This window comes from Oryza brachyantha, chromosome 6 (genome assembly GCF_000231095.2).
Source record: "Oryza brachyantha chromosome 6, ObraRS2, whole genome shotgun sequence".
NCBI classification, from domain to species: Eukaryota; Viridiplantae; Streptophyta; class Magnoliopsida; order Poales; family Poaceae; genus Oryza; species Oryza brachyantha.
Window position 1 is genome coordinate 19,596,863 of NC_023168.2, and position 13,309 is coordinate 19,610,171.

Genomic DNA, 13,309 nt, shown 5'->3' on the forward strand with positions numbered 1-13,309 from the left:
AGCCATTGGAACAAGTCAGTAGAACTACATTTTGTCATCAAGAAGAGAGATCATCAGTAGTAAGGAAATGTTTTATGCCTGCATTTTGGTCAAAGGACGCAAAGTGTTCGGTTGTGATGGTTTCTGCATTGCTGACAAAAACAAAAAAAGCTGCTTGAAAACTGGAACAAAAAGTTGCCGAGACTGCGGCTGCTTTTTCAGTGCACTAGCCCTCTTGAATCTTGATTCTTGAATGACAGTGTGACTGACGGCTCTCTTTCTCCCCCGGGAATAGATGCTTCTTTTCTGCAGCAATTCCTCTGCAATCAATATGCCTTGATGCTTAATCCAGAAAAGCCCAAAAGCTATCAATCAATCGACAAAAAGAGAAGGAATCGATGCATGAAAAACAATTAGCAGTATTCCATTCCTCTAATAAATCTAAGCGCACGTAGCTTAGTTCATCCAAGATCTTGGGTTCAAATTTCTTTAGAAATATAAATTTTAGATTAAGTTATTTGAGAGACTAAATTCTCTACTTGGGCTAAGTTTCTATTTTTTTAAAAGAAAAATATTGCATATATACAGCCGGATACAGAGGCCGAGTAAAAATACACTTCTCTAGAAAAAATCTAAGCGTATAAACAACTGAATTAACCGCTACAAAATGAAAAATCTTAATTTATATGATCATACGAGGAACTCTTATACCGAAAATTTCACAACGTTCAGAAGCTTAAAAAACACACACACGAAAACCACAATCTATAATTAGATTCGAACGGGGCCACCATCGTTCTATTTCTATTTATTTTCGACGACACTCAGATTATTTAATTAACTAATCAAAAGCATCTGCTGCAGATATGTCGACGTTGCCGATCAATTTGGCCACATGACGATATCTCTAGTGTGGCGTTGCCGGATGACAGGTGAGGTGAGCCGGCAGGGACCGGTTCGTTTCATCACACTCCAGAGATTGTGTCCAAAATCCCGTGCCATGCCCTCCAAATTGCCGTGCAATCCTTATGTCATCACACCCAGCCTAACCTCTCACCAGTCTGTTGCACCTCCAGCCAATCCACCCCTAGCTGTCCACCCTCCCTTTTGCGCAGATTCGTTTTAATCGAGTTGCATGCACCAGCCAGCCACTTCGCTCCATCCACCGGATATGCTCCGGTAATAAATTGAGCGAAACGGTCTAACATGAAAAGAAAGTGAAACTAGTATTAACACGGCCGTCCAAGGCCATGCGCGATTTGAGTGACCGCTCAGGGCCTGTTAAACTGGAGGGCCCCAAAATATACCAGGAAGGTTTAGTCGGTTTTTATCTTTTTTTTATGCTTATGAGAGAAAATTCAAATTTTCAACTATAAGAACATGTATATGAAAGTTGAGGGTTTTATCATAGTTTATTTTTAGCATTTTATTGTTAAATTGTTGAGAGCACACATATATAAAAAAATTATTCACAAGTTATTTTTCATTTGCAACTATGTTGTTTGGCTTTTTCTGGCCAAACGAAAAGGATCCATATTTCTAAGATTTAGCACATGTCATTCGGTGACAATTGAAACACTGCATCTCAGTGATGTCTCCAATGTCCATCTGTGCCGCCATGTATCTCACTTTCATTTGTATTTTAGGGCCTTTATTTATATTTTGCTCACAAACCTCTAATTCCTGGAGATGCCCTTGACTAGCAAACTTGTACACACATATATAGAGAGTTTTGCTAAAATAGTCATGACCAGCGGCGGAGCTGGCGTGTGAGCAGGGGTCTTCAGCCCCCTTACCGGCATCGGAACCATGGAGACCCTCCCTAATATCCCCATACAAATTTCTTCCATGGATATGTTAGCAAGTGTATCTAGGAAAATTAAAACATACGAGACAACATGTTTTAATTTATGTTAGATTGCTTTGGTCATCTGGTCAGACCCTTTGCTATTTTTTGCTGGATCCGTCCCTGGTCATGACTCATGGGCTGCTTAATGAGTCAGGATCCTGGTTGATCCGAACCGCTCAACATAATTTTTACTTCAAAATATGTTAGCAAACCAAATTTTATTTTTTTTTTGCTTTTTTAGTGATGGTTGTGTCTTTGTCTTGATTTGGCTACAGTTGTTTGGCCAGAAGGAGATGGAAACATAACCATCGGTGTAACATGACGATGATGAACACATGGGCACTGCAACGAGACGAGGATGTGATATATAAAGAGGTTTGAAAAATAATTTGTAAATAAAACTTTTATATATGAATTTTTGACGATTTAAAAATCAAGTCTAGAAAATAAAATAACTTCGGTGAAAAAACCCTAAAATCAACTTTAATTTTATATTGCAAATACAAAATTTATACTTATAAGCCCAAGCATTTGATGCTAGCTGCTAATGATCATCAGCAGCTCAGATAATGTGTGTGCCATAGTCCATTACCAACAAAAAACATAGAATTATATATGCATAATGCAGCGAAAAACAGACGTCAAGTTGCAGTTCACTGTGGCTCGTACTGTGGGTGCCCGTGTCGATCACTTGCATGTGTGTGTGCTGATGTGGACACTGGCAGCCGTCGGATCGCGATCGGACGGCGACAGAGTGTTCCTTAGGGATGGGGACCCATGGCGGGGAGGACGGTGCACATCGACCCTACGATCGTGATCGGATGGCGATGGGTTGGGTGTGTGTTGGGCATGTGCTGGCCACGTGGCCCTACAGGAGTGGTGGGCCCTCTGCTGACGTGTACGGCTCCGGCTCATTCCGACGCGGTTCGTACGCGAGTCTGACCTGGCCATGATGTGGCCCAGCCTATGCAAATGTATATGTACATAGAAAAATGTACATGTGTTTCACCGAGTTAAATTAATTTTAATTGTATAAATTAAAATAAGTTTTAAAATAAATTATACATTCAATAGAGAATAGTAAAGTGTGATCAATATATAACTATTTCTAATCGAGAAGTTTATAATTGAGAATAATAAATGGTCACAACATCATAAAAAAATTAAATAAGATAAGACTTATGGCATTTTCAACTCAGTTCTCTTAGTCTTACTCACTTTAACACGGGTGTCTTACCGATGCATTGCCTACCAGCATAAGAATAATTATGCATAAACATAATCACTTAAGTCAAATCTATAATTTAAATCCAAATAAGTAGGTTTGATAGAAAAAAACATAACCAATTAAGCCATGTGTATTTCGTGAAATACGTACTTCTTTGCTCGATCTAATACAGGATGAACATGATGGTATAAGTTTGCTTTTTTCAATGGTTCGATCGAGGTTGTACGTGGTGGAAATTAACAGTGGGTCTTCGAAAAAATACGTATTCCGCACGTAACATACACCCGGCACGTACGTATAGATGGGGCGAGAATACGTATTTGTCTGATGTTGACGTACGCCTCTCCACGTTGAATTATGCCTCGTCAAGTTCCGTAATTACGCACATGCTTAGAGAGACCTTCCATTAATAAGTCGGTTCCATTGATACGTACACATGTTGCAATGAGATACTTCCTCTCGTCGAAGAATATATGTCCTTTAGTTAAATTTATAAAATAAATTCTTAAAATTTCTTAAATGCTTAATTTTAATATAAGACAAATAAAATATATAGATTCTTCTCGAAAATGACAATCATAATCTCATGAACTTATTAGGTTTTATAAATTTATTTTAACATAAATTGTTTGTCAGAATTTTGTAAGTTTGATAAAATTTTATCTTAAGCGATAAATATTTTTTTACCAGAGAAGTAATTAACAGCCACCACTACTTAAATGTATTACCCGGTGATCTGCTTTAATTTATGATGATTACTGGAAGAAAAAAGTGTATTGTGATCGACCAAACAAGAACCTTTTGAAAAGAGATTTTTTTTTTGGAAACTGAATTATATATTACTTGGGCAAAAAAATATCGTCACTTTACCGGTAACCTTTACGGGCATGCTTACTTTTGATACATGCACGTATTGGTATCTCCTTCCCATCCCTGCTTACTTTTCTAGCTTGAACAACTTTTGCTGTTGGTAAGCACACCTTTATGTCAACGAAAAATTGCTATGGATACCACAGTTTCATGGTAGATTATGCATATAAAAAATAGGTGCCTTATGTTGTACTCACTTCGTTCCAAAATACAAACATTTCTGCCAATCAATACTTATAAAGGGATCTAAACTATTCAAAATTCAGACATTGACCAGTGAAGTGACTAATTTTTTGTTAATATCTCCTTAATTTATGTTAAACAACCTATAAATATTTATATTTTGAAACGTAGGCGGTAGAATGTAACGGATTCTATAGATGAATCAATATAACACATATCTAAATTCATCCGTAGAATCTCTTATATTTAACGAACGGAGGTGGTAGAAAATAAATAACAAAATCACATGATATTTCAAACAAATCCATATACAAGTCATCACCAAAAAGGATGGATCGTATGAATATCTGCATGGGCCGCTTTTTGGAATAATTAACTTTTTGTTACTCTCAGAAATATTGTTAATATATTTGTCACTGAGTCCACATATCATAGAACATAAGCTTCCATATATCATAGACAGCGGGTGACAAATATATTAGGTGCTATTTCTAAGAGTGGCAAAAAGTTAAATGCCCCCCGCTTTTTTTGCCTCATACTTTCGTTGTACGCGTGGCAATTTTATATATCTTCGTCTGAACTGAAACTAGCCTCTCAAATTTCCGCCTTAATTGCATATGTGAACACCAAGGCACATACCCTTCGTGCCCAACAGCCCATACCTTGCCATGCAGCTTGCATCCATCCATCTGTTGATGATCGAGAGCTGCAAATGCGAAGAATTAGGCGAAGCAATCTGAGATATTAGCCGATCGAGCTATCTATCTTCTGTTAGGGTTAGGTCGATCAGTGCATGCTTGCCCTGAAATCAATGGCATGCAGCTAGCTGCAAAATGGTCGTGTCGTCTGCACACATGCATCAGCGATGGGGTTCGAAGGAGCATGACATGATCATCAGCTACGTACTTGAGCTCAGCTCAGCTCAGCTCGACCAGCGAATCACTCGCGGCCTAATTAATCAACGAGTTAATGAGCGCCACCTGGCATCTGGCACGCGAACCAAGAAAAGTCTCTCTCCTCTTCTTCATCGACACACACTAGTTGACCAACCAGCTGAGCTGTTAATGTTTACCACGATCCTATTAATACCCTCCTCTCCTTGCACTCCTCTCCTGAATTTCTCTCTCTCTCTTGGTACAAGCTAGCTAGAATCGAGCTTGCTACTCCTCGATCTCTCTTCTTCTTCTTCGTCTTCTTCTTGGAGTGGTGGTGGACAGCAGAAGCACCGATCGGTGTCGATCTCGTCGAGCTGCAAGAATTCGAGGGGTAGCAGCAGCAGCTAGGAGCTAGCTAGGCGGCCATGAATTCGCTGAGCATGGTGGAGGCGAGGCTGCCGCCGGGGTTCAGGTTCCACCCGCGGGACGACGAGCTCGTGCTCGACTACCTGGCCAGCAAGCTCGACGGCGGCGGCGGCGGCGCGGCGGTGGCCACCGTCTACGGCTGCCCGGCCATGGTCGACGTCGATCTCAACAAGTGCGAGCCCTGGGACCTTCCTGGTAAGACGACTCGGCTACAAAATCGATCGATCTTAATTTGCTTGCACCCATGATCATGTCGTCGCTAGCCATGGCTCCGCTTGTCGACGTACGTCTTCAGATCATATGCATGGAGCTTGTCCATGGCCATGGCCATGGTCGATTTGAGCTTCTTCATATTTTTTTTCTTGCTATTGGTTCATCTGCTTCTGAATTCTTATGCTGTTTTTTGAGGGGGGAAACCGTGTGCTGTCGTTGCTGTATATTCTTTCTTCGTATTGATTTCTTATTGTGTAGTTTTTGTTTAGTTTCTCTATCGATCGGTAGCTAAGATGAGCTTGTCAAATTAATGATTAAAAACATCTGATTTGTTCTCTACCTCTAAAAATAAAATCACCCTGCAGTTCTGTATGTATCTGATGGAATTAATAATGGTGTGGATGATCTGTTCCAAACAGACAAGTCTTCCATGTACTAGACTAGCCTGCAGAACTCTTCCAGTTCTGAGAATCTCTTCCCACTGCACAATTATTATCTGTTCGTGCACACACGCATCTAAGGTCATCAATCATGTGCTTATCTATCTAGCTTGCTGCTGGTTGGTTCTGCAGAAATCGGTACTTGAATTCATCAAGATCTTGGAACCAACTTTAACTTTTTTTCCTTGACAAAAAGAACAAGATATCTTGTAACCAACCATGCATAACTTCTACCTATCTATTCCAAGAAAATTCTCTTTGTTCCTTTCCTACATGCCTGCAATGTTTTTCCTTCAGTGGCACAGCTACACCTTCTTGATCCAATCAATTGCATGCTTCCAAACTGAAGGTGCATATGTCTGACATATTGTCAGTTGATCCTTTCCTAACTCCAGCTAGCAATAACTGAAGTGATCCTGACATCTTGTGCAACTCTCATAGATCAAGTTGCAGATTAATTTCAACTGTGCATACATGCTAGCCTCCCATACCCCAAGAATCATGCCTTCTCTTTTTCTTTAATTTCTCCCTTTTCTTGGCCCCTTTTTTGGGTGTGCCCATGTCCTTTGTTTTTAGTTACTGGCACTATTATTTTTTTTTTGACACAACATTTAATGTTTCTCTGTTTGTATGCACAGCTGCTAACCGTCTGAAAAGTCTCGAGCCAACGCAAGAAATATCATATATATACATAGTGAGATCATTAATCCCAAATTAAAATGCGTAGATTTCTGGGGTGGCTAATAATAACTTGTCTTTTAATTCAAACGAACAGTACCATATATTTTTAAAATTCAAATTCGATTCCAGTGGAGGATAGCTTTGATCAGATGATTTGCTGAAATTAACCCCACAACGAGAAACAAATTCACACGTCTTGTCTGCCTCCAGCTTTGCTTGTCGCCTTCCCATAACAGAAGGATATTCTCACTGCCATGAGTTTGTTTGGCCTCTTCTTGGCCTTCTCCTCCTTATGTGTCCCTGTTGCTGCCATGCAATCAAATATTCTCCCACTTTGCCTGATCCTTAAAGGGAATTAACAGCCACTGGATGGGGACAAACTTGACACCAAAAGAGGGCCTCTCACTTTGCCTATTTATAGAATATTAGCCAGGAAATCAATCAACTGAAAAGATAATAAATGACAGAAAATATATGCTGAATGGGTGCAATAATATGATTAATTCATTTTCTATATATACTTTCCAAGAATTAGCAATATGTATTGTTCATAGCTACTTGTATCCCATTAATAAATTGATGTTAATTTCAATTCTCTTGTAGTTTAATTGTAGATCTTACTAGAGGGTGATGCTAATAATTACCTAATTTTGCATATCCACATTTATGATCATTAAAAGCTAATAGATTTACATTTGACTAATTATGTGTTTATCCTTTGATTGTTTTCTTCTTGAGTTCAGAGATTGCTTGTATTGGGGGCAAGGAGTGGTACTTCTATAGCCTTAGGGATAGGAAGTATGCCACTGGCCAAAGAACAAATAGAGCAACTGAATCAGGGTACTGGAAGGCCACGGGGAAGGATCGCCCAATAAGCCGGAAGGGGTTGCTCGTTGGCATGCGAAAAACCCTAGTGTTCTACAAAGGTAGAGCCCCAAAGGGGAAGAAGACTGAGTGGGTCATGCATGAATTCCGCAAGGAAGAACAAGGCGATGCGATGAAGTTGCCTCTCAAGGTACATATTATTTTCAACACATTCTTAATTTATGGTATACATATTATTCATTTCCTACTAGCTACTCCATGTAAAATATCGTTTTGCTTGATGCCATTCCTTTATCTATGCATTGATTAGTTGATTATTGTATATATTATATATGTGTACGATGTCTAATAATGAATGTAAAAAAAAAAGAAAGGGGGGGGGGGAGGAAAAATGGAGATCATAATATTGAATTTTCACATATATAGAATATATAGACCTTGTGCCAATGAGAAGTATTGGATTTGGTAGCTAGTCAGTATGAAAATAGTTCAAATATTTAAATGATTCAGTTCATATGTTATCTGCATGAGAAGGAGACCGACTGGATTATGCGCATGCCAGGTCGTTGTTCTTCATTGGGATATTATATATACACATGCAATGGATAATGGAATGACAACTAACTGTGTACATGTCTCCTCTCATAACTTCATATATATATGACTGAAAGGGAGAAACACCAAATTTACGCATCCCTTCATGATAATTTAGATGCATGTATATATATATATATATATATATATAAAAATAAGAAGTGAGGATGTCAAGTATCTCATAATTTATGATTAGAACATATCATCAATACTTAATATATGGTCATGATGTTATTAGTTAATGCTAATGAGGTTCACTTATAATTTCATAGTTATTCTTTATTTCCATGTCACTCTCATGCCAGCTACAAATGAGTTATGTTCTCTTCTAGATACACCTCAATAGATGCATGTGCAACTATTGACTCAGTTCTATAAAGCATTCATGTCTCTTTCCAATAATTTCTTAATGTGATGGATGCTCTCTCTTCAAATAATTAACACAAACCAAAATACTTATATGTATCAATTAGTGTAATCTCCATCCAATGTTTTTGTGTGAACAACAGGAGGACTGGGTCTTGTGTAGAGTGTTCTACAAGAGTAGGGCAACCATTGCCAAGCTGCCCACAGATATCTACAATGACAACAGTGTGGCCACAACTTCACTGCCTCCTCTCATTGACAACTACATTGCCTTTGACCAGCCTGGTTCTTCCATGCAAAACCTAGAGGGCTATGAGCAAGTGCCCTGCTTCTCCAATAATCCCTCTCATCCATCGTCGTCGACGATGAACAATCTTCCATTAACACCGTCGACGGCCATGGCTGATCAAGAGCAAAACATGGGTAGGGCGATCAAGGATGTGCTGAGCCAATTCACCAAGTTTGAAGGCAATGTGAAGAGGGAGGCACTTCAAAGTAATTTTTCCCAGGATGGATTTGATTACTTAGCTGAGAGTGGATTCACACAAATGTGGAATTCACTCAGTTGATTTTCGAAGGAGATTATACATATATATTGCTGCGAATTGAGGAGGAGACTATTAAAGTGTGGCTATGTGCTATTGCATGTAATTGTGGTATAGACGTATAATACCATTCTAGATTTCTAGCTCACATTATTTGCAAAAGAAAATAGTGACCAGAAAAGAATGATTATTATCAATGATGTAAATACATTATTTGTGTACTAGGGTGTGATGGAAAATTAGTGCATGATCCTAAAAGGATATATATATACTACCTCCATTTCGTATTACCTCCGTTTCGTATTGTAAGACTTTCTAGCCTCACCTAAATTCATCCGTTGATGAATGTATATAATTTATATATGTGTCTAGATTCATTAGCATCCATATGAATCTTGGCGATGCTAGACAGTCTTACATTATGAAACGGAGGAAGTACATATACAAATAGAATTAGGATCTTCTTTGTGGGGGTCCTTATGTCGACTCTTGTTTTGCTTTCTGAATACAAATAAGTAAAATTGTATACCAAAAAAAAAAGGAAAATCAACTCTTAAAGCATATACTCCCTCTATTTTTAAATCTAATATACACTGACTTTTTGACATAACATTTAACCATCTATCTTATTCAATTTTTAAAGTGTCATTTATTTTGTTATGATTTTTTTATCATTAAAGTACTTTAAGCATAATATATATTATCATATTTATACTTAATTTTTTAATAAGACGGATGGTCAAACGCAAAAACAGAGGCAATAACACATTCTGGTCATCCCATTCTACTTAGACATAATCTAACAAACCACTAATTCAATTCGTTATAAATATAATAGGTAGTCTGTTGGTTCGATCATGCTCGATGACGTTTGGTGCCAAATATTTTACTCAATTAACTTGTTTGGATTTATCCTTATCGACTTGTTCAAATCATAAGAAAACGTGTTGGTAAATGTTACGCACATATAACTGCGATTTCATTAGAAATTTATAGTGAGAGTCACACCATCAGGGTTTAATTATTATACCCATAAATGTTACGTACATATAACTGTGATTTCATTAGAAATTTATAGTGAGAGTCACACCATCAGGGTTTAATTATTATACCCATAAATGTTACGTACATATAACTGTGATTTCATTAGAAATTTATAGTGAGAGTTACACCATCAAGGTTTAATTATTATATATACCCATAAATGTTATGCACATATAACTGCGATTTCATTAGAAATTTATAGTGAGAGTTTAGGAGTTTGCTATTGTACTCCGTATCTTTTAGCGTGTGTTAGGGGCACATTTATAGGTGTGTTCTTCATGTGGCGTGCATGCTTAGAGTTGTTTGGGTATCTTTTGAGTAATCGAGAAAAAGTGAGAAATCCATTCACTTTTGCTAAACTTCCATTTTTGAGTGTCACACGGAAAATTTTTTATATTAATCCTATTTTTGGAGCTTTGAAAAAGGATAATCTACATTTTTCAATCCATTTAAAATATTTTGAGGTATTAGATTCAAATATGTTCAAAATAATTTGTACCCTGTCTAGGATTCCGCTGCATAGAAGGTTCACTAATCCTTAGAAACAAAATCAATAGCGTCCCACCAAAGAAAGAACAAGATCAATCCAGAGTACTTTTTTTTTCAGAACAATTCAGAGTACTTTAGACTATTCCTTTTTAATTAACTTGACTTTACAAGGAATTTTAGTCGTTAGTACTATATCAAGTGAATTAGTCAATGAAGTCTTCTTGAAAAACTACTCAATATCCTCGCCAAAAAAATGTCAATAGAGTGAACTAGGTACACAGAAGAGTTTAATCAGTTCATGCATCCATCTATTTTATTATTTATCCCGTGATACCAATATAGTTGATCTAATGTACGTAAAAGGGAAATAAAAATGATCAGTTCTGCCCAAGTGGACAAAAAACAAAGACAAAAGTCATAACTAGCACTGATTCTTTTAATATATTTTGTGAGAGGGATTTAAGTTCACACGTATGTCATGAGTTTATCACGTCTCTTGACCTTAAATAACCGTTTACTACTAACTAACTAACTAACTGAAATAAACTATTGGACTGAGATTACTTACTGAAAAAATAATTTGTAAACTGTTTAATTACCACCAACATGTGAATCATATATAATAACAGTACTGCAAGTACAAACAATGAACCAACTAATAACATTAAGTAGCAATATTTTCATTCCTTAATCCATTTTGATATATACTACTGCTACCACCACTTTGATATGAATGGAAGATACTCTCCTACCCAATCATCATCATTAGGCATGCATAAAAAATTCAAAGGGTGTACTTTGTTTTATATCCACATATATAAATAGTTTTGATCCTTACATAGTAGTATTAATGATGCAGTTGCCAGCCTAACCAATGAATTCAAGTAGTTGGGCATGTACTTATCTCAACTACGGGGGTACAGACATGCCAAACAGTCTATGCATAGTGATGGCTGTTGCAGCTCAAGCTAGTATATGCTAGCCAGACTGGTGACAAACATAGGTGAGCAGTACATGGTGGGTCCTAGCTGTCATCCTCCCTAGATCCCACAGCTGGATGCTTCTTATTTCACAAATGGCTCTATTGGGAGAAACTAAGGATTCTAATAAGTACTACCTTCTTTATTCCATAATAACTTTATTTTTTGATTTATGTATTCAAAGTTTGACCATTCGTCATTTTTAAAAAAATTGTATAAAAACTTAAAAGAAATTAATCACACATAAAGTATTATTCATGTTTTACCATCCAGTAACAATAAAAATATTAAACGCAAAAAAATTTCAAATAAGACGAAAAGTCAAAATATTATATCTAAAAACTGAAAAATAAACTTAATATGGGACGGAGATAGTACACTGTGAGTAGCCAATTGGCGAGAGTATAAAAAAGAAACCGTAAAATTCAACCTTTGACTAATACTTGATTTTGCGTATTTTGTAACTACCTATTCTTAGAATCTAAATAAGAACATATAGTTTTATACAGTTTTAAAAATACTAAAGGTTTTGAAGAAAAAAACTATAATATGCAGCTCATTAAGGCTGTGTTCGAGAGGAGATGTTAGGAACCCTCCCCGATGAAAAAAAACCTATTACCATATTATTAATTAAGTATTAACTATAAAATTAACAATATATTAATATGATTTTAAAAGTAACTATCATATGGAAAACAGGACAAATAGCTGCAGCCTTCAGGGTGTGGGCCTCAGCCTCAATACTGTCCTGTGGCTTAATTCTCCCCCAACAACCTGCATTTGATCTGCTAATTGTCTTAGCTAGCTAGGTCTTCAGTTAAGCTCAGCACTGTGCTGTACATGCTGCTGTGCTTGGGTGACGTACATCATGTACTATTAACTCCACAAGTACCCCCTCTGACTAAAGATAATTATTGCACCATTGATTAGCATCTCAACTGATCTCACACCTCTCCTTTGCTGGCCTTGCTTTGCATCTCCTCTTCAACGTCCCCATCTCAATCATTTCAGCCAATAATTTACACACAATAATTAGTATTACACAGTCGTAACACAGTATAATTTACTACACTTTACCGGCCGGCAGCTAGCAGCTAGTATATAATGTACACAAGAAAATGATGCTGAAAGCCTGAAACATTAAGAATGATTTTGCATTTTTGTAGGTCATGAAGGCTGCAGAACCAGTGCTGAATGAACAAACCAACAGTTTTTGATTCTTTTTGTCCTGGAAAGACATTACAATAATCAGACGTATAATACGTTTTTTGGGTGTCGGAGAGCGTGTAATCAATACTTATACGCGATGGAAGACAATGATACGATGCTGATTGAGGCTGATTAGTTTGTCGTTACAAATAATGATAAAAAAGAACACCTATTGTCTCGATCTTTAGGACATTGGAAAGACATGGATTAATTAACTAGAACTCGATCGATCGCTTCAGTTAATTACTCTCTGTCCATGCTTATCTAACTGCTTCCACGCGAAAAAGAAAGGCCGGTCGTTTTCTGAACTCTAATCTGAAACCAGTGGTCGTTTTCTCAACTCTAAATCTGAAACCGGTGATCGTTTTCTGAACTGTTGCTGGGTTATGGTCTCTTGGACGTCTGAAAGTGCCTCAAATTGGCATAGATGTTCTTGAACATTTCAGTGATTTCACCTCGGTGTCTAGTCAAAAACTCAAAATCCAAAGGGAGCAGTCAAGGTAACCAAGCATC

At 37.2% G+C, this 13,309-nt stretch overlaps 1 protein-coding gene across 1 annotated transcript; it reads left to right on the forward strand.

Moving 5' to 3' along the window:
- The first annotated feature begins 5,222 nt into the window (after positions 1 to 5,222).
- LOC102710029 (NAC domain-containing protein 21/22-like) lies at positions 5,223 to 9,332 on the forward strand. Its single transcript, XM_015838232.2, has 3 exons — positions 5,223 to 5,605; positions 7,488 to 7,759; positions 8,673 to 9,332. The coding sequence occupies exons 1-3, from the start codon at positions 5,410 to 5,412 to the stop codon at positions 9,096 to 9,098; spliced, it is 894 nt and encodes a 297-aa protein (XP_015693718.1). The 5' UTR covers positions 5,223 to 5,409; the 3' UTR covers positions 9,099 to 9,332.
- The last annotated feature ends 3,977 nt before the right edge of the window (positions 9,333 to 13,309 follow it).